This window comes from Trachypithecus francoisi, unplaced genomic scaffold (assembly GCF_009764315.1).
Source record: "Trachypithecus francoisi isolate TF-2019V2 unplaced genomic scaffold, Tfra_2.0 Lachesis_group12, whole genome shotgun sequence".
Taxonomy (NCBI): Eukaryota; Metazoa; Chordata; class Mammalia; order Primates; family Cercopithecidae; genus Trachypithecus; species Trachypithecus francoisi.
In genome coordinates, this window is record NW_022681457.1 from 2724053 (window position 1) to 2749593 (window position 25541).

At 49.9% G+C, this 25541-nt stretch overlaps 1 protein-coding gene across 2 annotated transcripts in view; it reads left to right on the plus strand.

The window, feature by feature from the left end:
* The first annotated feature begins 10009 nt into the window (after positions 1-10009).
* Positions 10010-25541, plus strand: part of DHX34 (DExH-box helicase 34) — a 54654-nt gene continuing 39122 nt past the window's right edge. Inside the window, exons 1-2 of one of the 2 annotated variants that reach the window (XM_033223818.1) lie at positions 10010-10198; positions 23482-24463. In XM_033223818.1, coding sequence (XP_033079709.1) covers positions 23759-24463 — 705 coding nt within the window. In that variant the 5' untranslated portion in view covers positions 10010-10198; positions 23482-23758. Of the gene's footprint in view, positions 10199-19218; positions 19409-23481; positions 24464-25541 lie in introns of those variants that run through there. The other variant, XM_033223819.1, reaches the window with a different exon arrangement.

Below are 25541 nucleotides of genomic sequence, written 5' to 3' on the forward strand. Positions count from 1 at the left end.
CAGAGTCTCGCTCTGTCGCCCAGGCTGGAGTGCAGTGGAATGATCTCGGCTCACTGCAAGCTCCGCCTCCTGAGTTCACGCCATTCTCCTGCCTCAGCCTCCTGAGTAGCTGGGACTACAGGCGCCCGCCACCATGCCCAGCTAATTTTTGTATTTTTAGTAGAGACGGGGTTTCACCGTGTTAGCCAGGATGGTCTCGATCTACTGACCTTGTGATCCACCTGCCTCAGCCTCCCAAAGTGCTGGGATGACAGGTGTGAGCCACTGCACCCGGCCAAAAGATTTTAGTAGGATCCCTCTGGTTGCTGGTGGAGATGAGAGTATGGTGTGGGGGCAGTGAAGATCCCAGAGAGGAGGCTACTGCAATGGTCCAAGCAGAAGGTGATAGTGATTTGGATCAGGGTAACAGAGTCGAGGTGGTGAGGGGCTGACAGGTCATGGATCTATTTTGAAGGAAAGGCCAAGTCCAGGCTCCTTAGCTCGGCATTCAGGGCTTCTCTCCACCATGGACACACTTCCTCTCTGGCTTCTCAGACCCTGTAGCAGATAGAATGGTGACCCCCGATGGTGTCCACATCTTAATCCTCTGAGTCTGTGAACAGGTGACCTTCCATGGCAAAAGGGACTTTGCGGATGAGATTAAGGATCTTGAGAAGGGGTGGTTATCCTGGATTGTCTGGGTGGACTCAATGGAGTCACAAGGGTCCTTTTAAGAGGGAGGCAGGAGGGTCAGGGTCAGTCGCAGGAGATGTGACAACGGAAGCAGATGTCATAGTGACGTGAGGGGGTGCCAAGAAATGCAGGCAGCTTCCAGAAGCTGAAACAGACAAGAAAACAGATTTTCTCTGAAGCTCCCAGAAGGAACGCAGACCTGCTGACACTTTCAGAACTCTGATCTGCAGACCTTTGAGAAAATACATTTGTATTGTTTTAAGTCACTGTGTTTGGGATGTTTGTTACAGCAGCCATGGGAAACTAACACACACCCTTCGGGCTATATTATTTTCATGCTTCTGCGTCTTTCCTGAAGCTGTGCCACTGGCTGGAATGTCCTTCTGATCTATGATGTGCAGCTCAACAATCAAGAGCCATCTGTGACTATTCAAATTAGATGGCCAGGCGTGGTGGCTCGTGCCTATAATCTCAGCACTTTGGGAGGCCGAGGCAGGAGGATTGCATGAGGCCAGGAGTTTGAGAGCAGCCTGGGCAACATAGCAAGACTCCATCTCTATAAAAAATACAAAACTTAGCCAGGCATAGTGGGGGCGTGCCTGCAGTCCCAGCTACTGAGAAAGGAGTTGCTGGAATCCTTCTGCTTCAATCCTCCTTGAAGCAGGTAGATTGCTTGAGCCCGGGAAGTGGAGTTTGCAGAGAGCTTAGATCGCACTACTGCACTCCAGCCTGGATGTCAGAGTGAGACTCCATCTCGAAAGAAAGAATAAATTTTCATTTCAAATTCAGTTCCTCAGGCACACTGACCATAGTTCAAGCGCTCAGTAGCCACATATGGCTGGTGACTGCCATATTCAACAGCACAGCTATAGAACACTGCCGTCATGACAGAGATTTCTGTTACAAAATACTGTCTAGAATTTACTCTTGAACTCTACCTGCTCAGATCTCTTAAATTACGTAGTGGGCCAGGCATGGTGGCTCACACCTGTAATCCCAGCACTTTGGGAGGCCCAGTCGGGAGGATCCCTTGAGCCCAGAAGTTGGAGACCAGCCTGGGCAACAGAGCAACACCCCATCTCTACAAAAATAAAAAAAAGAAAATTAGCCTGGTTTGGTGCACATGCCTGTAGTGCCAGCTACTAGGGAGGCTGAGGTGGGAGGATTGCTTGAGCCTAGGAGGTTGAGGCTGAAGTGAGCCGTGATTGCATCACTGCACTCTAGCCTAGGTGACGGAGTGAGCCCCTGCTGCTAAATAAATAAATAAATAAATAGCATAATATTGGTACCTGTGTCTGCAGTCATTACTCCAGAACAGCACTTTACACATAGTTTCTCCTTTAAGGTCATTCTCACAACAGCCCAGGGAGATAGGGTGGCATGCTTCATTTTATAAGCTGAGGTCTAGGGAGGGGAGGTAATTTACCCAAGATTACACAGCAAGAACACTGGACAGCTAGAATTTGATCACTGTTTTAATTGACTCCAACGTTCCTGCTCTTCATCATCAATAATTTCCTTCAAGGCCTCCCTCAAATGTCACTTCCTCCAGGAAGCCCTCCCTGATTTATACTCCTTCCAGAGAGAATAGACTCTTCCTTTCTCTGAGTCTCTGGAATACAAGGTCCCAGCTAAACTGTAAATTCCCCAAGGCTAACAACTGGACTAATTTTTAAAATTTTTATTTTATTATTTTTAATTTTTTTCAGACAGAGTCTCTCTCTGTCGCCCAGGCTGGAGTGCAGCGGTGCCATCTCGGCTCAGTGCAAGCTCCGCCTCCAGGGTTCATGCCATTCTCCTGCCTCAGCCTCCCGAGTAGCTGAGACTACAGGTACCTGCCACCACGCCCGGCTAATTTTTTGTATTTTTTTTTTTTTTTAGCAGACACAGAGTTTCACTATGTTAGCCAGGATGGTCTCGATCTCCTGACCTCGTGATCCGCCTGTCTCAGCCTCCCAAAGTGCTGGGATTACAGGCATGAGCCACCATGCCTGGCCTATTATTATTTTTTTGAGATGAAGTCTTGCTCTGTCACCCAGGCTGGATTGCAGTGGCACGATCTCAGGTGACTGCAACCTCCACCTCCCAGGTTCAAGCAATTCTTATGCCTCAGCCTCCCGAGTAGCTGGGATTACAGGCGCAGCCACCATGCCTGGCTAATTTTTGTATTTTTAGTAGAGACAGGGTTTCACCATGTTGGCCAGGCTGGTGTCGAACTCCTGACCTCAGGTGATCCACCCACCTCGGCCTCCCAAAGTGCCAGGAATACAGCCGTGAGCCACCTTTCCCGGCCTTATCCTGTGACTTAGAATGCTTAACCTCCTGGGAATGCAGCCCAGTGGGCCTCAGCCTTATTTCACCCAGCTCCTATTCAAGATGGAATCACTCTGGTTCCCATGTGTCTGACATTTCCCTCCTCCCTTTTATTTTTATTATTTTTATTTTATTTTATTTTTTGAGACGGAGTCTCACTCTGTCACCCAGGCTGGAGTGCAGTGGCACCATCGCGGTTCACTGCAAACTCCGCCTCCCAGGTTCATGCCATTCTCCTGCCTCAGTCTCACGAGTAGCTGGGAGTACAGGTGCCCACCACCATGCCTGGCTAATTTTTTGTATTTTTTTTAGTAGAGATGGGGTTTCACCGTGTTAGCCAGGATGGTCTTGATCTCCTGACCTCATGATCCGCCCGCCTCGGCCTCCTAAAGTGCTGTGATGACAGGCGTGAGCCACTGCACCTGGCCCCCCCACTCCCTTTTATAAGAGCAGCTTTAATCCTAAGGGTTGTAGAGGGAGGAAGATCCATCTTCTGTAACTTCTTCAGGCTGAAGAGGGGTGATGATATTCCTGCCTAACTATTAGGATCTATTGGATTCAGGGTAGAGAGGAGTTCAATTAGAAAGCATTGGTATCGGCTGGGCGCGGTGGCTCAAGCCTGTAATCCCAGCACTTTGGGAGGCCGAGACGGGCGGATCACGAGGTCAGGAGATCGAGACCATCCTGGCTAACACGGTGAAACCCCCGTCTCTACTAAAAAATACAAAAAACTAGCTGGGCGAGGTGGCAGGCGCCTGTAGTCCCAGCTACTTGGGAGGCTGAGGCAGGAGAATGGCATAAACCCGGGAGGCGGAGCTTGCAGTGAGCTGAGAGCCGGCCACTGCACTCCAGCCTGGGCGACAGAGCGAGACTCCGTCTCAAAAAAAAAAATAAAAAGAAAAAGAAAGCATTGGTATCACATATTTTGTTACTTAGTATTTTACTCAGAATTCTCATGCGTGAATTAAGACCAAGGCTGTCTTGTAAAATAAAATTTGTTGTGGAACAATTTATACATCTCCTTTGAGGTAGAAGGTGGGACTCAACTCTGGAGGTAGGGCTCAAACATTGGACCAAATTGAGGACTAACTAAAACAGGGAGGAGGCCGAAGCAACTTTTTTTTTTTTTTTTTTTTTTTTTTGAGAAGGAGCCTTGCTCTGTTACCCAGGCTGGAGAGCAGTGACACGATCTCGGCTGACTGCAACCTCCACCTTCTGGGTTCTAAGCGATTCTCCTGCTGGTCGAACTCCTGACTCAGGTGATCTGCTCACCTCGGCCTCCCAAAGTGCTGGGATTACAGGTGTGGGCTACCACGCCCAGCCCAAAACAACTTTCTTTCTTTTTTTTTTTTTTGAGATGGAGTCTCACTCTGTCGCCTGGGCTGGAGTGCAGTGGCCGGATCTCAGCTCACTGCAAGCTCCGCCTCCTGGGTTCACGCCATTCTCCTGCCTCAGCCTCCCAGTAGCTGGGACTACAGGCGCCCACCACCTCGCCCGGCTAGTTTTTTTTGTATTTTTTAGTAGAGACGGGGTTTCACCGTGTTAGCCAGGATGGTCTCGATCTCCTGACCTCGTGATCCGCCCGTCTCTGCCTCCCAAAGTGCTGGGATTACAGGCTTGAGCCACCGCACCCGGCCCCGAAACAACTTTCTATGGCATGCCTACTAGTGTGCCATGTCAGTTTGCCATTGCCATGGCAACATCCAGGAGTTACTGCCCCTTTCCATGGCAGTGACCCCACAAACCAGAAGTTATTACTCCTTCCCTAGATATTTCTGTGTAATCTGCCCCTAATCTATATGTAATTAAAAATAGGTCTAGGCGGGTGTGGTGGCTCACGCTTGTAATCCCAGCAATTTGGGAGGCCAAGGCAGGTGGATCACCCGAGGTCAGGAGTTGAGACCAGCCTGGCCAACATGGTGAAACCTCGTCTCTACTGAAAATACAAAAATTAGCCGGGCGTGGTGGCGGGTGCCTGTAATCCCAGCTGCTTGGGAGGCTGAGGCAGGAGAATCTCTTGAACCCTGGAGGCAGAGGATGCAGTGAGCTGAAATCACGCCATTGCAGCCTGGGCCACAGAGCAAGACTTTGTCTAAAACAAACAAAAAAAATGTATAAATGTAACTACAGAACTGCCCTGAGCGGTTAGTCTCAGCACATGGCCTATGGGGTATCCCTGCTGTGCAGGAGCAGTCACAGAGCTATAACACTGCTGCTTCAATAAAGCTGTTTTCGACCCAGCGTGGTGGCTCACGCCTATAATCCCAGAACTTGGGGAGGCCCAGGTAGGCAGATCCATGAAGTCAGGAGTTCGAGACCAGCCTGGCCAACATGGTGAATCCCCATCCCTACTAAAATTACAAAAATTAGCCGGGTGTCGTGGTGCGCGCCTATAGTCCCAGCCACTTGGAGGCTGAGGCAGGAGAATCGCTGGAACCTGTAAGGCGGAGGTTGCAGTGAGCTGAGATCATACCACTGTACTCCAGCCTAGGCGACAGGGTGAGACTCCTTCTCAAAAAAAAAAAAAAAAAAAGGAGGCCGGGTGCAGTGGCTCACCCCTGTAATCCCAGGAATTTGGGAGGCTGAGGTGGGCAGATCACGAGGTCAAGAGATCGAGACCATCCTGGCTAACACAGTGAAACACCGTCTCAACTAAAAATACAAAAAATTAAAAAAAAAAAAGAAAAAAATACAAAAAATTAACCGGGAGTAGTGGTGGGTGCCTGTAGTCCCAGCTACTTGGAGGCTGAGGCAGGAGAATGGCATAAACCCGGGAGGCGGAGCTTGCAGTGAGCTGAGAGCCGGCCACTGCACTCCAGCCTGGGCGACAGAGCGAGACTCCGTCTCAAAAAAAAAAAAAAAAAAGAAAAAGAAAGCATTGGTATCACATATTTTGTTACTTAGTATTTTACTCAGAATTCTCATGCGTGAATTAAGACCAAGGCTGTCTTGTAAAATAAAATTTGTTGTGGAACAATTTATACATCTCCTTTGAGGTAGAAGGTGGGACTCAACTCTGGAGGTAGGGCTCAAACATTGGACCAAATTGAGGACTAACTAAAACAGGGAGGAGGCCGAAGCAACTTTTTTTTTTTTTTTTTTTTTTTTTTTGAGAAGGAGCCTTGCTCTGTTACCCAGGCTGGAGAGCAGTGACACGATCTCGGCTGACTGCAACCTCCACCTTCTGGGTTCTAAGCGATTCTCCTGCTGGTCGAACTCCTGACTCAGGTGATCTGCTCACCTCGGCCTCCCAAAGTGCTGGGATTACAGGTGTGGGCTACCACGCCCAGCCCAAAACAACTTTCTTTCTTTTTTTTTTTTTTGAGATGGAGTCTCACTCTGTCGCCTGGGCTGGAGTGCAGTGGCCGGATCTCAGCTCACTGCAAGCTCCGCCTCCTGGGTTCACGCCATTCTCCTGCCTCAGCCTCCCAGTAGCTGGGACTACAGGCGCCCACCACCTCGCCCGGCTAGTTTTTTTTGTATTTTTTAGTAGAGACGGGGTTTCACCGTGTTAGCCAGGATGGTCTCGATCTCCTGACCTCGTGATCCGCCCGTCTCTGCCTCCCAAAGTGCTGGGATTACAGGCTTGAGCCACCGCACCCGGCCCCGAAACAACTTTCTATGGCATGCCTACTAGTGTGCCATGTCAGTTTGCCATTGCCATGGCAACATCCAGGAGTTACTGCCCCTTTCCATGGCAGTGACCCCACAAACCAGAAGTTATTACTCCTTCCCTAGATATTTCTGTGTAATCTGCCCCTTAATCTATATGTAATTAAAAATAGGTCTAGGCCGGGTGTGGTGGCTCACGCTTGTAATCCCAGCAATTTGGGAGGCCAAGGCAGGTGGATCACCCGAGGTCAGGAGTTTGAGACCAGCCTGGCCAACATGGTGAAACCTCGTCTCTACTGAAAATACAAAAATTAGCCGGGCGTGGTGGCGGGTGCCTGTAATCCCAGCTGCTTGGGAGGCTGAGGCAGGAGAATCTCTTGAACCCTGGAGGCAGAGGATGCAGTGAGCTGAAATCACGCCATTGCAGCCTGGGCCACAGAGCAAGACTTTGTCTAAAACAAACAAAAAAAATGTATAAATGTAACTACAGAACTGCCCTGAGCGGTTAGTCTCAGCACATGGCCTATGGGGTATCCCTGCTGTGCAGGAGCAGTCACAGAGCTATAACACTGCTGCTTCAATAAAGCTGTTTTCGACCAGCGTGGTGGCTCACGCCTATAATCCCAGAACTTGGGGAGGCCCAGGTAGGCAGATCCATGAAGTCAGGAGTTCGAGACCAGCCTGGCCAACATGGTGAATCCCCATCCCTACTAAAATTACAAAAATTAGCCGGGTGTCGTGGTGCGCGCCTATAGTCCCAGCCACTTGGGAGGCTGAGGCAGGAGAATCGCTGGAACCTGTAAGGCGGAGGTTGCAGTGAGCTGAGATCATACCACTGTACTCCAGCCTAGGCGACAGGGTGAGACTCCTTCTCAAAAAAAAAAAAAAAAAAAAAAAGGAGGCCGGGTGCAGTGGCTCACCCCTGTAATCCCAGGAATTTGGGAGGCTGAGGTGGGCAGATCACGAGGTCAAGAGATCGAGACCATCCTGGCTAACACAGTGAAACACCGTCTCAACTAAAAATACAAAAAATTAAAAAAAAAAAAGAAAAAAATACAAAAAATTAACCGGGAGTAGTGGTGGGTGCCTGTAGTCCCAGCTACTTGGGAGGCTGAGGCAGGAGAATGGCGTGAACCCAGGAGGTGGAGCTTGCAGTGAGCCAGCCAAGATCGCGCCACTGCTCTCCAGCCTGGGTGACAGAGTGAGACTCCGTCAAAGGAAGAAAGAAAGAAGGAAGGAAGGAAGGAAGGAGGGAAGGAGGGAGGGAGGGAGGGAGGGAGGGAAGGAGGGAAGAGAGGGAGGGAGGGAAAAGAAAAGAAAGAAGGAAAGAAAGCAAGCTGTTTTCCTCTACCTTGCCTGTGCTCGCCTTTGAATTCTTTTCTGGGCAAAGCCAAGAATCCTCGTGAGCTAAAACTCCACTTTGGGGCTTAAAGTTTGCAAAAATCCTCCCATTAATCCATTGGGACCAGGTGCCACTTAGGAGCGTTCTTTGATAACTTTTACAAAACATCTTTTGTAGTTTTTGAGATGTTGTCATTTTGTAGATCATTAACCTTTCTTTTTTGAACTAGAATACATTTCATGGGAGTTTTCAAATGTATGTCTGTGCAATGTTACATAAAATCCCTTTGACTAGTAAAAGCCATCTGTTTTGTTTTAACTCCCCTTTTTTTGTTCTAAGGTTTATTTCTGCTGTTTTTTTTTTACCATAGAAATATTGATTTCCTTAAGTTTTCAAAGAACCAAGTTATTAATAATTTCTCTAAGAACTAGGCTCAAGCTTGCTATTCAACCCTGTTATTGATAGACTGTGGCTTTCTTCTTGATTTCACATTTGTTGTTCATTTCTTCCAGTTTTCCTTTTTTAAAAATTATAGTTATTGTTTGGATTATTTATTTATTTATCTATTTATTTATTTATTTGAGACAGAGTTTCTCCTTGTCGCCCAGGCTGGAGTGCAATGATGCGATCTTGGCTCACTGCAACCTCCGCCTCCTGGGTTCAAGCGATTCTCCTGCCTCAGCCTCCCGAGAAGCTGGGATTACAGGTGTCCGCCATCATGCCTGGCTAATTTTTTATATTTTTAGTAGAGACGGGGTTTCATCATGTTGGCTTGGCTGGTCTCGAACTCCTGACCTCAGGTGATCCACCTGCCTCAACCTCCCAAAGTGCTGGGATTATAGGCGTGAGCCACCACACTCGACCTTGTTTGGAAATTTTAAGCAGAATGCTTAGTCCATTTATTCTTCTTCTTTTGATAATAATGTATGAATTGGCTTCTCTATCTCTAAGTTGTTTTCCAGAGGCTTGATAATTATATCCAACTTTCCACTTGACATCCCCAGTTGATGTCCAATGCATAACTCAAACAATATGCTGAAAACAGAACTTCGGATTTTCTCTCTAGCCTCTCTCCCATGTCTTCCTGATGGTAGTAGACAGTGACTTCGTATTTCCAAATGCTCAGGCCAAAAACTTTAGAGTCCTCCTTTTTTTTAAGACATAAAATTTTTTTCTTTTTTTGAGACAGTCTGGCTCTGTCACCCAGGTTGGAGTGCAGTGGTACCATCATGGCTCACTGCAGCCTCAGTCTCTCAACCTCCTGGGTTCAATCGATCCTCCCACCTCAGCCTCTTGAGTAGCTCGGACTACAGGCACACACTGCCATATCCGACTAATTGTTGTATTTTTTTGTAGAGACAGGGGTTGGCCATGTTGCCCAGGCTGGTCTGGAACTCCTGACCTCAGGTGATCCACTCGCCCCGGCCTCTCAAAGTGTTGGGATTACAGGCGTGAGCCACCGTGCCCAGCCCAGTTTCTTCTTTCACTTAATAAAAGAGAGGGTGCATTCCTGGCTAATGAGATAGTTTCTATATGTGGGGGCCTTCCTGCATGTGTGTGATTGAGTTTATTGCAGGGAAAGGTAACAGAAAATGGGGTTGTAGAAAGAAGAGAGGTAAGGCTGAGTGTGACGCCTCACATTTGTAATCCCAGTGCTCTGGGAGGCCAAGGCGGGAGGATCACTTGAGGTCAGGAGTTGGAGACCAGCCTAGCCCAAATGGTGAAACCTTGTCTCTATTAAAAATACAAAAATCAGCCGGTTGTAGTGGTGTGCCCCTGTAATCCCAGCTACTCGGGAGGCTGAGGCAGGAGAATGCTTTGAACTTGGGAGGCGGAGGTTGCAGTGAGCTGAGATCAGGCCACTGCACTCTAGCCTGGGAGGCACAGCGAGACTCCGTCTCAAAAAAAAAAAAAAAAAAAAGCCTGGGCCCCGGGGTTTGGGTTAAAACCTCGGGGTAGCAGAGCTGGGGTGCACGTGGCTATGCCTGGGGAGGAGAGGGAGGGGTCGGGGAGGAGGTGCCTACAAGTCTGTAGGGCAACGCCTCTACTGGCCTCTAGAGGCGCAATCTCTCGAGGCTCCGCCCCAAGCGAGGCGGGGCGGAAGCGTGCTGTGCACAGGCGCAGGATGGGTCTTGGGCAGCCCAGAGCTTCCGATTGGCTCCTCTGTGGTGGTGGGGCGGGGTCAGACCGAGATGGCGGTGTGCGCAGGCGCAAGACTTGGGCTCTTGGGACCGGAAGTTAAGGCGTTTGCGGCTCATAGTAAGTGAGGGGAGAGGGGCGGGGCGGGGCGGGTGCTCCGGGTGGTGGCAGCGGTGGCTGCTGGAGTTAGGCGGGTCGGGGGTAATTTGGGAGGCGAGCCCAGGGACGAGGGAAATCTCGAGATGAGGAGAAATGTAGGAGGCAGCCGAAGGGCAGGCAGACGCGGACGGAGATGGCACCTGAGCGTCCCTGGGAGAACCTGGGCCACAGGCCAGAGACGGAAAGAAATGGAGGCACGAAAAGAAGCCTCGAGAAACTGAGGGACTGAAAGACCAGGGTGTTGGGAGAGGAGGGAAGCTGAAAACTAGAGAGCGTGGGCGAGAGTTGCGATAGGTTCCAGCCAGAGGCTCGGACTGTTATGCCCAGACCGTTTATTCCCCGAAGAAGACCACCAGAGTCCAGAGTCAAAGCCAAGCGGCAAGGATCTTTAATGCAAGTTCGAACTTGGTCCCTCCCTTCCACAACATACCAGAGGGCCCCGAACAATGCGTGCACTCGCTTTTTATAGCCCGATGTAAATGGGACTTGTAAGGTTACAGAGGAACAAGGGAATTCTTTAGGTTACAGCATTTCAATTGGTTAACATATTAAGTTATACATTTAGCGGTGATCTATTGGTTCCCGTGCTTTCAGTAAAACTACAAACAGCTGTGTCGTTATCAGGGATTTTTCCAGGTGGTGTTTTTCTAAAGTTGAGATATATGGTGGGACGTGTTTGTACTGGGCTCAGGAAGTTGAGAGATATGGGAGATACATGGTGTTTGTACTGGGCCCAGGAAATTGAGAGATATATGTTGTTTGTACTGGGCCCAGGAAATTGAGAGATATATGTTGTTTGTACTGGGCCCAGGACTGAGGAATGTGCCTGATTTCTTTCTTTCCCCCCTTTTCTCAGGTATCTCTAGAGCCAATCTTGGGTCTTATAAGTCTGATTCTGTTTCAGCGTGTACAGGTTGGTATTGGGCTCTGAGAACCATGAGCTGTACGGTGTCAGACCTCTCTCTGACAAACTGCAAAATTCTGTTAACAACACAAGGTCCTACGGTAAACAGAAATAGTAGACTTAGCAGGGGTCTGAGGAAGGGGGCTAACAGGGAAAACATAGAGGAATTCCACCATTGGTCTGCAGCTGAAGCAAGCTGCTGTTTCTTTACTTCTATGCTTAACTTGTGTAACTATTGGACCCGGTTCTCTACAAGCCCTGATTCATTTATGTAGAAACAACAGTCTTCTTTTTTTTTTTTTTTTTTTTTTTTTTGAGGCGGAGTCCCGCTCTGTCGCCCGGACTGGAGTGCAGTGGCCAGATCTCAGCTCACTGCAAGCTCCGCCTCCCAGGTTTACGCCATTCTCCTGCCTCAGCCTCCCGAGTAGCTGGGACTACAGGCGCCTGCCACCTCGCCCGGCTAGTTTTTTGTATTTTTAGTAGAGACGGGGTTTCACCGTGTTAGCCAGGATGGTCTCGATCTCCTGACCTCGTGATCCGCCCGTCTCGGCCTCCCAAAGTGCTGGGATTACAGGCTTGAGCCACCGTGCCCGGCCAACAGTCTTCTTTTAGGAACATACATGTACCACCTTTTTCAGCAGTGAGTAGGTCTAGGGCCCTCCGGTTCTTTAAGGTCACCTGAGCTAGGGATGTGAGCTGTCGCTGAAGGGAGGCAAGGGACTCAGCCGACTCCTCCATAGCAACGGCAAATTGTTGGTACAACTTGTTGCTTTCTATGAGGGTGTGGCCTAGGGCTCCCCCCACCAGTCAGGCCGCAATGAGGGGTGATGTGAGGGAGATTCCCGCAATGAGGGGAAGAAATATGGCTTGTGCAGGTCTCGGTCTAGGGGCTGGATGAATAGCAGTGCTAGTCCAGTTACCGGTGTACCCCAGGAACTCGCCGGCAGTTAGTAGAGTTAACCGGGGAACTAATGTGACAGGAAGACACAGTAGATCAGTAACAGAGGGACCAGATAGGTTTTTAGATAATGTTCCATTACACCAAAAGAATATGCCCGGTGGGGCCCTCAGGTTGGTATTAGGGGGCGTTACAGTGATGTTGCAGAGGCTAGAGTTAGTGCCTGAAAAACAGTAGGGAAACTTCTCCTGACTGGGGTTCCGGTACAGTGGCACATTAAGAATAGGGGCATTCGAGAGATTCCGAAGGTTGTTAGTTTGGGTAAAGGATTCCCATGGCAGAGGGACAGCGGTTAGCGGTGGACGCCCTAGGGTGGCACACAGAAAGCAGCCAGACAAGCTGTGAAGTCCTGTAAGGTTAGCAGGTTCTAATCCTTCTTGTAATAATTCTAACCAGGAGAAAGGACGTAAATCTTGTGTTAGTCTGTCTTCCTGTCGCTGGATATCCCCATGGACCAGGGGCCGTACCTGAACTAGGCCACGCCACAGATAGAGGTGACTGCTAGGCCACGTGGAGGAAGAGGAATAGTATACAGCCCCATGTTGAGGCGTGGTCCAGCAGGAGTTCCAAGGATCCTTAACTATCCAAGTATAGATGCCGCCTCTACCCTGCTGGTAGAAGTTCCACCCGGATTGCTCATTCCACCCTCTGACTGAGTGCATTTTATAGTAACTGTAGGGGCAGCCTGCGTTTTGGTGCCACCAATAGTGTTTACAATTGTACTTAGTCTGATCAAACTCAAAACATATCATTGGTACCACTGGTTTGGCTATCTGATAACCAGTAAAATTTAGCAAAATTGGGTCACTGCACCCTGTGGAGGGGCAATCAGCACTGGCCAATAGCTTCCTGGGCTTACGAGGTTGCCCAGGGTGGGTTCGGTTTTCATAAAGCCAGAATCTCCAGACAAAGGGGTTAGGAACTGGTTTTGTGTTTGCCCCAGCGGCCACTAGGGCGACTAACGTTAGGGTTAGACTACCTAGCTGCATGTTTGCAGTGAGCTATGCTGCCGGCGCACGGTGAGTTTTAAGGGGTTGTTCTTAGCTTTGTCCACAGTCCACGTGGTCGGAGCTTCAGTCGCTGTCGTGATTGGTCCGAGAAGGTCAGAGGTCGGGTCCACTGGTTTGACGTGGGTGTAGTGGATCCACGACGCAATGCCTTCTACCTTTAGGGCGGTGGGTGTGGTTAGGAGTATCTGGAGTGGTCCCTTCCACCTGGGTTCTAAGGTCTCTTGTCGGTGTCGCTTAACCAGGACCCAGTCTCCCGGCTGGTACGGATGGGGTGTCTCATATAGTTCCTTCAGCTTGGGCCAGATTTCCTGATGAATTTTCTGCAAAGCTTGTAGGGAAAATAAGAGTTCAGAGACATTTTCTGTTTCAGATTTGAGCAGATCATCTTTTAGGCTGGGAACCAGGGGTGGGGGTCTGCCATACATGATTTCATAGGGGGTAAGGCCCAGTCTGTAAGGGGTATTACGGGCCCGGAACAGAGCGTAGGGGAGAAGGACCACCCAATTAGTGCCAGTCTCCATAGTCAATTTAGTTAAGGTCTCCTTTAAGGTCCGATTCATCCTCTCTACCTGTCCTGAACTCTGGGGCCTGTAAGCGCAATGTAGTTTCCAATTTGCCCCAAGGATGGAAGCCAAATCCTGACTTACCTTAGCGACGAAGGCCGGTCCATTATCTGACCCTATCTGGACGGGAAAGCCATACCTGGGGAGGATATCTTCCAGGATCTTCTTTGCTACAACCTGAGCAGTCTCCCTTTTGGTTGGGAATGCCTCAATCCACCCTGAAAAAGTATCTACAAAGACAAGTAAGTACCGATACCCGTATTTCCCTGGCTTTATCTCAGTAAAATCTACTTCCCAGTAGATGCCGGGCCTGGTCCCCCTGAGCCTTGTTCCCGTTGCAGCCTGGGATTGGGGGTAGGCGTTGTTAAGCTGGCAGACTCTGCAGTTGGTCACGATGCTGCTGGCCGTTTCGGCTATATGTCTGATTTTGAGCTTGGAGCGTCTGATCAGGTCCATCATCCGCCGGGCACCCAGGTGGGTGGTTCGGTGGATGTGTTCTAACACTTGTTGTCCTAATTTTTCTGGTAGGATGGTTTGGTCATTAGTATCAGTCCACCACCCATTCTGGATCTGTTTCAGGGGAATTTTGTCGATCCACTGGAGATCTTGTTCTGAATAATCAGGGAGATATGGCAGGTCCCGGGGGGCCTGGATCAGGAAGCTGGAGTGCAAAGAGTTGACTAGGAGCCTTTGCCACACTCCTTGCAGTTTGGTCTGCCAGAAAGTTGCCTTGAGCAATTGGAGTGGTTGGTTTCTGATGCCCTGGGCAATGTACAATAGCCAATTTTTCTGGTTTCCATAGGGCTGTCAACAGGGCTAGGATCTCTTGCTTGTTTTTTATCTCTTTTCCTTCAGCTGTTAATAACCCTCGCTCCCTGTAAATGGCCCCATGTATATGCGCCGTAGCAAAAGCATACTGGCTGTCAGTGTATACTGTCAGTTTCCTCCCTGCCCCTAAGGTAAGAGCTTGGGTGAGCGCTATCAGTTCGGCCTTCTGGGCCGATGTCCCCGGGGGCAGGGGCTCTGCCCAGATTACCTCAGTCTCTGAAGTTACTGCCGCTCCAGCATACCTCTGGCCTTGGTGTATGAAGCTGCTTCCATCGGTGAACCAAACGAGGCCAGCGTCAGGAAGTGGGCGGTCCTGTAGGTCTTCTCGAACTCCGTGCACCTGAGCTAGTATCTCAGTGCAATCATGGAGCGGGGCGTCCAGGTCCGGGTTGGGCAGCAGCGAGGCAGGGTTTAAGGTTGTTGGGGGCAGGAAAGTTATCCTGAGGGGGTTTAGTAGTAGTCCTTGGTAGTGGGTGAGCCGGGCATTACTCATCCATTGATTAGCTGGCTGTTTGAGTACACCTTCGATGGCATGTGGGGTAACGACCCGTAATTCTTGACCCATGACAAGTTTATCAGCATCTTGTACCATCAGGGCCGTGGCTGCAATCATTCGGAGACAAGGGGGCCACCCGGCAGCCACTGGGTCTAATTTTTTTGACAGGTATGCAACTGGCCTCCGCCAGGGGCCTAAGTTCTGAGTTAGCACCGCCTTGGCAACGCCCTTACTCTCGTCCACGTATAAGTGGAAGGGCTTAGTGACGTCAGGCAGTCCCAGTGCAGGCGCAGAGAGCAGGGCGGTTTTGATCTGTTGGAAAGCCGACTCGGCTTCTTCTGTCCAATTAAATGCCTGCTGTCCCCGCGTTGCCTGATATAAGGGCTTAGCCAGCTCTGCAAACCCAGGTATCCATAGTCTACAAAATCCTGCCGACCCCAGGAATTCCCTTACTTGTCGGGTGGATTGTGGCCTGGGGATCTGCAGAACAGTTTGCTTCTGGGCGTCTGTTAACCAGCGCTGCCCTCCTTTTAGCAGGTACCCCAGATATGTTACTTCCGGTTTACAGATTCGAGCTTTCTTTGCCGATGCCCGGTAGCCTAGATTCCCTAGAGCTTGCAAGAGACCCTTGGTCCCTTGGAGGCAAGCTTCTCGGGTCTCGGCTGCAATCAGGAGGTCATCAACATACTGTAGTAAAGTTATTTCAGGGTGTTTGCGTCGGTACTCACCCAAGTCTTCATGGAGGGCCTCATCGAACAGGGTAGGAGAGTTTTTGAATCCCTGCGGCAGCCTGGTCCATGTCAGTTGGCCACTTATGCCCCTTTCAGGGTCAGTCCACTCGAAGGCGAAAAGCTTTTGGCTCTGAGGGGCTAAAGGCAAACTGAAGAAGGCATCTTTCAAATCTAAAACAATGTACCATTGGTGTTTAGGGTTTAGAGTACTCAGGAGGGTGTACGGGTTGGGCACAGTTGGATGTATGTCCATAATCCTCTTATTGACTTCTCTTAAGTCTTGTACAGGTCTGTACTCCCAGCTATTAGGTTTCTGTACCAGCAACAAGGGAGTATTCCAGGGTGAGTGACAGGGCCGAAGTACCCCTTGGTCGAGGAGCCGATGGATGTGGGGCTTAATTCCTTCTTTGGCCTCTAGGGGCATTGGGTACTGCCGTACCCGAATGGGGTCTGTCCCAGGCTTGAGTTCAACAAACAAGGCAGGACGGTGTTTTGCTAGTCCTAAGCCCCCCGTTTCTGCCCAAGCTCCTGGATATTGCTGGAGCCAGGTTGCTATGTCCTGGTCAGGGGCCGCTTGCTCCTGGTGGAGCCGATACTCATCCTCTAGGGTTATAGTAAGGACGGGCACGGGCTGATTTTGGGAATTGGTCACGATGGGCCCCTCAGGGAAGAAATGGATCTGTGCTCCCATCTTAGTTAGCAGGTCTCTCCCTAATAGGGGACAGGGGCTCTCAGGAATGACCAGGAAAGAATGGGTTACATTCCTGGCTCCGAGGTTTACTGTTCTTTGTGTTGTCCAGGGTTATTTCTTAATTCCTGTGGCCCCTTGCACCCACGAGGACTTGGAGGATAATTTTCCATTAGTTTCAACTAGGACTGAGTGCTGTGCTCCCGTATCGACCAGGAACTGAACTGGGGTCCCCTCCACTTGCAAAGTTACCCTAGGTTCGGGGAGAGGGTCTGAACCCCGTCTTCCCTAGTCTTCGTCTTGGGTGACTAGTACGGGTGTAGACCTAGGGGGTCCCCGTCCTTGTTGTTTCTTTTTGGGGCAGTCTCTTACCCAGTGGCCAGCTTTTTTACAGTAGGCACATTGGTCTTTGCTCAGGTTATCATGTCTGGGGGACCGCTTAGGTTGGGTGTTCTCTGGCTGTAGATGCTCTTTTTGTACAATTGCTGCCAGGACCTTGTTCATTTTTTCCTCTGGAGTATCTCTATTATTGTAAACCCGCTGGGCTATCTGTAGGAGGTCCTGAATCTGTTTTCCCTCCAAGTCTTCTAATTTCTGGAGTTTTTTTCTAATGTCTGGGGCTGCCTGATTTACAAAAGACATTACAATAGCTGCCTGACTTCCTGGAGCCTCTGGGTCTATGGGGGTGTACTGTCTAAAGGCTTCCATTAATCTTTCTAAGTAGTTAGTTGGGCTTTCTGTCTTTCCCTGCAAAACAGAGTATACCTTAGCCAAATTAGTGGGCTTGCGAGCGGCTGCCCGGAGACCCTCCATTAGAGTCTGGCGATAAAGGCGTAGCTGTCCCCTACCTTCTGCCGTGTTGTAATCCCACGCCGGCCTGGTCAGAGGAAAAGTCGCATTTATGAGGTCAGGGTTGGCAGTCGGTTGGCCGTCGTCCCCCGGGACCAGCTTTCTAGCTTCTACCTAGATTCTCTCTCGCTCCTCCGTTGTGAACAAGATTCGGAGGAGCTGCTGACAATCATCCCAAGTGGGCTGGTGGGTGAACATGACACTATCCAGTAAGGCCATTAAATCTTTGGGGTTGTCTGAAAACCGGGCGCTCTGAGTCTTCCAGTTATACAGATCACTGGTGGAGAATGGCCAGTACTGGAGCCTGGGGATTCCTGTGTCATCTGGGGGTCCTATTTCCCGAAGGGGTAGAGCCACTGTGGAGTCAGGCGGCTGGTGGGGGGGCTAGCCCGCAAAGTGCGCCCTCGCGTCCGCCCCGCCGGCCCTTCAGAGTTACTTTCACTTTCAGCAGGTCCGGGTGCGCCTGCCGCCTCCCGTCCGCCTGCTCCCTCCCGCGGCCCAGCCCGGGGGGCTGGGGCCTGGGGCCCAGAGGGGTATGGAGGGGGTGCTGTGGACAGTGGGTCCCCGCTATCAGGTAGAACAGGATGGGGGGGGCAGTCGGTTGCTTGGATTTTAGCGGCCGAGCAACCAGTGCCTTACAGGGTTCAGAGGCTAATTGGAAAGGGGACAGCCAAGGGGGCGGGTTCTCAGCTAGGTCCTGCCATATGAGGATATATGGGATATGATCCGGGTGGCCAGCATGCCCTGGTAGGAAAACCTTGGACTTGACTCTATTGATGACAGGAAGGCGGAATGTCCCCTCGGGTGGCCACCCTACATCAAAGGCTGGCCATTAGGAGCGGCATAGAGTAATTAGCTTTTCCTTCCTGATTTCCATACTATGATCATGGCCCCTCGCTCTAACATCCTTGAAATTACTTGTAAGGAGAGATAGGGGAGTGCTCTGGGTATTACCCATCTTGAACAGTAGCACCTGGAGTGGCGTCTGGAACGGGTCCTGCAAGGAAAAGTGAGTTGCTGGAACAGGTCCTGCAAAGGAAAGTGAATTGCTGGAACAGGTCCTGCAAAGGAAAGTGAGTTGCTGGAACAGGTCCTGCAAAGGAAAGTAAGTTGCTGAATATCAACAACAAGTTATGTCAGTCGCAGGCGCGCTCCAGAAATCTGGGTCAGAATAAATTCAGACAAGAATCAGATGAGAGCCAGGGGACGTCTCCCACTGGTCTCCGCTGGCCGTCCTATAGCACGTCCGCCAGGACTATGTCAGCTTTCAGCTTCAGTTACAGACCTCGCGAGTCTCAGATACAGGTTCAGAACAGACGCAGACAGACAAACAGAGACGAGCCGGCTCATCTATCAGCAGATCGATCCTGGGAGATCCGTTGACCAGGGGTCTGGTGGGCTTGGGGAATCCCGGACGAGCCCCCAGATGTTATGTCCAGACCATTTATTCCCCGAAGAAGACCACCAGAGTCCAGAGTCAAAGCCAAGCGGCAAGGATCTTTACTGCAAGTTCGAACTTGGTCCCTCCGTTCCACAACATACAAGAGGGCCCCGAACAATGCGTGCACTCGCTTTTTATAGCCCGATGTAAATGGGACTTGTAAGGTTACAGAGGAACAAGGGAATTCTTTAGGTTACAGCATTTCAATTGGTTAACATATTAAGTTATACATTTAGCGGTGATCTATTGGTTCCCGTGCTTTCAGTAAAACTACAAACAGCTGTGTCGTTATCAGGGATTTTTCCAGGTGGTGTTTTTCTAAAGTTGAGATATATGGTGGGACGTGTTTGTACTGGGCTCAGGAAGTTGAGAGATATGGGAGATACATGGTGTTTGTACTGGGCCCAGGAAATTGAGAGATATATGTTGTTTGTACTGGGCCCAGGAAATTGAGAGATATATGTTGTTTGTACTGGGCCCAGGACTGAGGAATGTGCCTGATTTCTTTCAGGACCACGAGGCCGAGAGGCGTGGTCGCCCTTAAACTTGGGGAGTGGAGGGGAAAGTCGGAAACTGATCGTGGATGCTAGAAACAGAAAAAATGGGATTTAGATGGAGAAACGATACACTGAATCATGTGGGACACCGAGAGATATGGAAGGGTGGAGACAGTGAAGTAGGGAGAACCCCACAAAAACTGGAGGTAATGGAGAATGATGCTGAGAAATGGAAAAGTGAGGGAGTGGAGCCCAAACCCCTAGATTTGAGTTCCTCATCTGACACTTGGCTACTCACTTAGCCTCTCTATTGCTCAGTAAAATAGGGGATGATCATAGTGCCTTATAGTTGTGAGAAAAGTATGTGTGTATGTACATAGGTGTGGGATAGGAATAAATCACACAGATAGGAATAGGTCTGTGTGTTAATGTGAGTAAGCAGTAAGTAAGCATGAGCTATTATTAAAGCTTCTGATATTGGGAGATAAAGTATTAGATGGGGAAATGGAGAGAGAAGGTGATGGAGAGTGAACACTGGAAGGACACAAGGGAGGAAAAAAGATTAAAACAGAACATGAGAAAGAGGGCACGGTAACTCATGCCTGTCACCCCAGCACTTTGGGAGGCTGCGGTGAGAGGATCGCTTGAGCTTGGGAGGTCGAGGCTGCAGTACGCTGTGGTTGTGCCACTGCATTCCAGGCTGGGTGACAGAGTGAAACCCTGTTTCAAAAAAACAAAAATGAAACATTTTTATTTTTTTGAGACGGAGTTTGGAGTTTCGCTCTTGTTGCCCAGGCTGGAGTGCAATGGCGTGATCTTAGCTCACTGCGACTCCCGCCTCCTAGGTTCAAGCAAGTCTCCTGCCTCAGCCTCCCAAATAGCTGGGATTACAGGCATGTGCCACCATGCCCGGCTAATCTTGTATTTTTAGTAGAGATGGGGTTTTTCCATGTTGGTCAGGCTGATCTCGCACTCCCGACCTCAGGTGATCTGCCTGCCTCGGCCTCCCAAAGTGCCGGGATTACAGGCGTGAGCCACAGTGCCCGGCCTGAAAAAGCTTTTTTTTAAATGAGAAAGATAGAGAAAGTCAAATGGAGAACTGAAGAGAGATGGAGAAAGGAAGAGCTGGATTACAGAGAAAATCAGACTACAAAATGACTCAGATAAATGAAGAGACATGAGACCAGAATAGGACAGGGAAGAGAGATGAGGGTGATGAACAAGACAGACTGAAAAAGAGACAGAGGCCTGAAGATGGAGTGGAGAGAGATGGAGGGGACAGAGGGGGAAACAAACCCACTGAAGGCCATGAGCCCAGGGCAAATAGGCCAAGAGACCAAAAGATGGTCAGAGACACAGTTATACAGAAACTAGAAGATGCAGACAACCTAGAAGCTGAAAAAGATAGACACCTTGAGAGGCACGGGATGCTGCCAGCGGGGCTCAGCATGCATAGGCAGTTTGTAGCCTCAGAGGAACACTCTCATATTCTTTTCATTTTTTTGTTTTTTGAGACGGAGTCTCGCTCTGTCACCCAGGCTGGAATGCAGTGGCCGGATCTCGGCTCACTGCAAGCTCCGCCTCCCGGGTTCCCGCCATTCTCCTGCCTCAGCCTCCCGAGTAGCTGGGACTACAGGCGCCCGCCACCACGCCCGGCTAATTTTTTTGTATTTTTAGTAGAGACGGGGTTTCACCATGTTAGCCGGGATGGTCCGGATCTCCTGACCTCATGATCCGCCCGCCTCGGCCTCCCAGCGTGCTGGGATTACAGGCGTGAGCCACCGTGTCCGCCCGGATCGCTGTCATTTTCTAAGAATCACTGGCCCAGAGTCACAGTAACACTCCAGGCCCTCAGCTTGCTTCCCTCCTAGAACAGGAAAACACAAGAGTAGGTGGAAGCATTGTTAGCACCAGTATGATAGGGCACTGTGGCCTTTTGAGTCTAATTTTGTTTCCAGATTTTGCCCCACTTCCTCTTGCTGTTTTCTGCTTGTTTTCTGTTTTGTTTCTAGTTACTATTTAACTACTTAGCTTCTCTCTACCAAGATTGATGGTTAAATGTTGTAAAGTTTTGAGACAGATATTATCTCTGTTTTATACATGATGAAAACTGCCTGAAGTTAGTTCAGGTTAATTTGCCCAGGGAGCTGGGCACGGTGGCTCACGCCTATAATCCCAGCACTTTGGGAGGCTAAGGTGGGTGAATCACTTGAGGTCAGGAGTTTGAGACCAGCCTGGCCAAGATGGTGAAACCCTGTCTTTACTAAATACAAAAAATTAGCTGGGCATGGTGGCACACGCCTGTAATCCCAGCTACTTGGGAGGCTGAGGCAAGAGAATGACTTGAACCTGGGAGGCAGAGGTTGCAGTGAGCTGATACACGCCACTGCACTCCGGTCTGGGCGACAGTGAGACTCCGTGTAAAAAAAGAAATTTGCCCAGGGGCACACATTTAATACATGATGAAGTTGAGATTCAAACCCAGATCTGCCTGACTCTAACTCCTTTACCAACGAAGGCTCTGAACCCTTTTAGAGTCATGAACCCCTCTAAGAATCTGAGTGACTAACTTCCAGAAAATTGCGCATATGAGGGTGTGCTCTTTATTAAGATATTTTCAGCTGAGAACCAAAAACCCAACTTTAGGCCAGGTGTGGTGGCTCACGCCTATAATCCCAGCACTTTGGGAGGCCAAGATGAGCAGATCACTTGAGGTCAGGAGTCCAGTACCAGCCTGGCCAACATTGTGAAATGCCGTCTGCACTAAATACAAAAATTAGTCAGCGTGGTGGTGCACACCTGTAATCCCAGCTACTTAGGAGGCTGGGGCACAAGAACTGCTTGAACCCGGGAGGTGGAGGTTGCAGTGAGCCAAGTTCACACCACTGCACTCCAGCCTGGGTGACAGAGCGAGACTCCATCTCAAAACAAAAGCAAAAGACTCCAACTGCAAGCAAAAAGGCATTTTCTTGTGTAAGCTGAGAAGTGGGGGGTTGAAGGGAACTAAGTTTCAAGACCTAAATGATGTTGCGAAGCTTCTCTTCCTCTCCCTCTTTCACCCTCTCCCTGTGATGCACAGTGATAGCCTTGTGCCTGTATCTAGTTATTTCTCTAGGATAGATTTTAGGAAAGACTCTGTCATGTTTCAGAGCTACTACAAACAGCTCCAGGCTTATATCAAACTTGCCTGATTATAATGGATAAAATGAGAGCTTTTCTGTCCTAGCAACCGTGTGTAAATTCCACAAAAGGGTCCTGATTGGCCCTTCTTGGATCATGTGTCCACTTCTTAGACCAATCATTGGTTAGAGGGGCAGTAGAGTACCATGATTGGACAGGTCTTTGTCACTTGCCTACCCAATAGGGGTTCTTTGACTTAAAGGCCCTTGAACCATGTAGAATCGAGGAAGGGCTGTTCTCCAAAGGAGGATGGATACTATCCTTAGAAAAGAAGTAAGGGGTTGTGCCAGGCAGGCAAAAATAATATATAACACTTGCAAAATTTTGCCTTTTATCTCAATGTTCTGAATCTCACTGGACCCCAGGTGAAGAACCCTTGCCTTATTCTTTTCATTACATCACACCCCTCTCCTGTTACTGCCTTTTGAGACAAGATTCTGCTGTTGGTTGGCCATGTGACCTACATCTTTCCTTTAGGTGTCAGGTCAAACAGCCCCTCCTCCCAGGATCCTTCCACGATTCCCAAGCATGGGAAGGAGGAGGAACCTCCTTTAGTGTCCCACAGCCCCCTAGGGTTCTGTTATCACAGTCCCCATCACTGGATTGTCACAGTCTGATGACGTGTGTGTCACATGAGAGATGATGTGATCATGGCCATCTGTGAGGACTCTGGTGGTCATATTCATTACCTCCTTTTCCTAGTTCAGTGCTTGAGAAACAGGCTGTTAGAAATGTTTCTAAAAATGGGCTGGGCATGGTGGCTCACACCAGTAATCCCAACACTTTGGGAGGCTGAGGTGGGGGAATTGCTTGAGCCCAGAAGTTTGATATCAACCTGGGCGACATGGTGAGACCTCATCTCTACAAACAGTAAAAAATTAGCTGGGTGTGGTGGTGTGTGCCTGTAGTCCCAGCTATTCGAGAGGCTGAGGCAGGAGGATGACTTGAGTCCAGGAGGTCGAGGCTGCGGTGAGCCATGATTGTGGCACTGCACTCCAGCCTGGGAAACAGAGTGAGACCCTGCCTCAAAAAAAAAAAAAAAAAAGAAGAAGGCACTGTTCCCAAAAGTGAATGAATGTCTTCTGTTCTCTCTCCTAAGAATCCAGGGCCTGAAAACCCAGAATGAACTTGTGTCCATCCCAGAGATCACTGCAGGTATCATGAGGTACCCTTTGTGTCATCAGCTCAAGCAGTCCCCTGACCACTTTATCATCTGTGGTGGTCCTGTGCCGTGACTAGGAGGAAAAATTAGCTCTTTGAAGATAAAGTGGTTCTCTGTTGCAGGCACTGGCCTCTTACATTGTTGCAGGTTGGGAATGGATGAGAATATTTGTTTTGGGTGATCAGAACTGAGACCCCCATTGTGGGTTAATAACATGCCTCCTCCTAGAACAAGAGAGGGCAGGGATCGCCAAGACCACCACTGGGCTCCCAGCGAGGAAGAGGCCTTGGAGAAGTGGGACTGGAATTGTCCAGAGACACGTCGCCTCTTGGAAGATGCCTTCTTCCGTGAGGAGGATTACATCCGTCAGGGTTCTGAGGAATGTCAGAAGTTTTGGACCTTCTTTGAGCGCCTGCAGAGATTCCAGAATCTCAAGACCTCCAGGAAGGAGGAGAAAGACCCTGGACAGCCCAAGCACAGCATCCCAGCGCTGGCCGACCTACCTCGCACTTATGACCCACGTTACCGCATCAACCTCTCTGTTCTTGGCCCTGACACACGGGGCTCTGGGGGGCTGGGCAGGCACTTGCCTGCTGAGAGAGTGTCTGAGTTCCGCCGGGCCCTGTTGCACTATCTGGACTTTGGCCAGAAGCAGGCATTTGGGCGTCTGGCCAAGCTGCAGCGTGAGCGGGCAGCCCTCCCCATCGCCCAGTATGGGAACCGCATCCTGCAGACACTGAAGGAGCACCAGGTGGTGATAGTGGCCGGTGACACCGGCTGTGGCAAGTCCACTCAGGTGCCCCAGTACCTGCTGACTGCTGGCTTCAGTCACGTGGCGTGTACCCAGCCCCGGCGGATCGCCTGCATCTCACTGGCCAAGCGTGTCGGCTTTGAGAGCCTCAGTCAGTATGGCTCACAGGTGAGTGGGACGCACCAGGTTTCCGATTTTTTCAGGGCGACCTTGGGGGAATAGGTTGCTTGTCCATGTGGCAGTATCAATAAAAATGAAGCACTTGGCCGGGCGTGTTGGCTCACGCCTGTAATCCCAGCACTTTGGGAGGCCGAGGCGGGCAGATCATGAGGTCAGGAGATCAAGACCGTCCTGGCTAACACGGGGAAACCCTGTCTCTACTAAAAAATACAAAAAAGTTAGCCAGGCATGGTGGCGGGTGCCTGTAGTCCCAGCTACTCGGGAGGCTGAGGCAGGAGAATGACCTAAACCCGGAGGTGGAGCTTGCAGTGAGCTGAGATCGCGCCACTGCACTCCAGCCTGGGCAACAGAGCGAGACTCCATCTCAAAAAAAATAAATGAAGCACTTACCCCTGGACCCAGTAATGATTCTTCTAGAACTTTATCCACAGATTGGCTTGTCCGTGGTCTATATGACAAAGGAGCTAGCATTACCAGTGTAGCACTTTAATGGCAAAACAATGGGAAATGTCCTAAAGGCTCGTCGCTTTTTTTTTGAGACAGAGTCTCGCTCTGTCGCCCAGGCTGGAGTGCAGTGGAGCGATCTTAGCTCACTGCAACCTCCTCCTCCCGGGTTCGAGCAATTCTGCCTCAATCTCCTGAGTAGCTGGGATTACAGGCACCCACCACCCTACCCAGCTAATTTTTGTAATTTTAGTAGAGACGGGGTTTCACCATGTTGGTCAGGCTGGTCTCTAATTACTGACCTCAGGTGATCCACCCACCTCGGTCTCCCAAAGCGTTGGGATCACACGCATGAGCCACTGCGCCCAGCTGCAAAGGTAATTCTTGGCAATCATCGCAATGCAAACTGCCATCTTGGAAGGCCAATAATAGTCCTTCTGTGTCATGGTGGTCATAAGGATGAAATGGGTTGATATACATGAAGCACTTAGAGTGGCATATAATGTCCTGGCACATAGTAGGGACTCAAGAAAAGGTTATTGGTATTATAGTAAACATTATATATACATGAGGTATGGTGCTAGATACTTCCTGTGCATTGTCACATGGCATTCTCACAGCA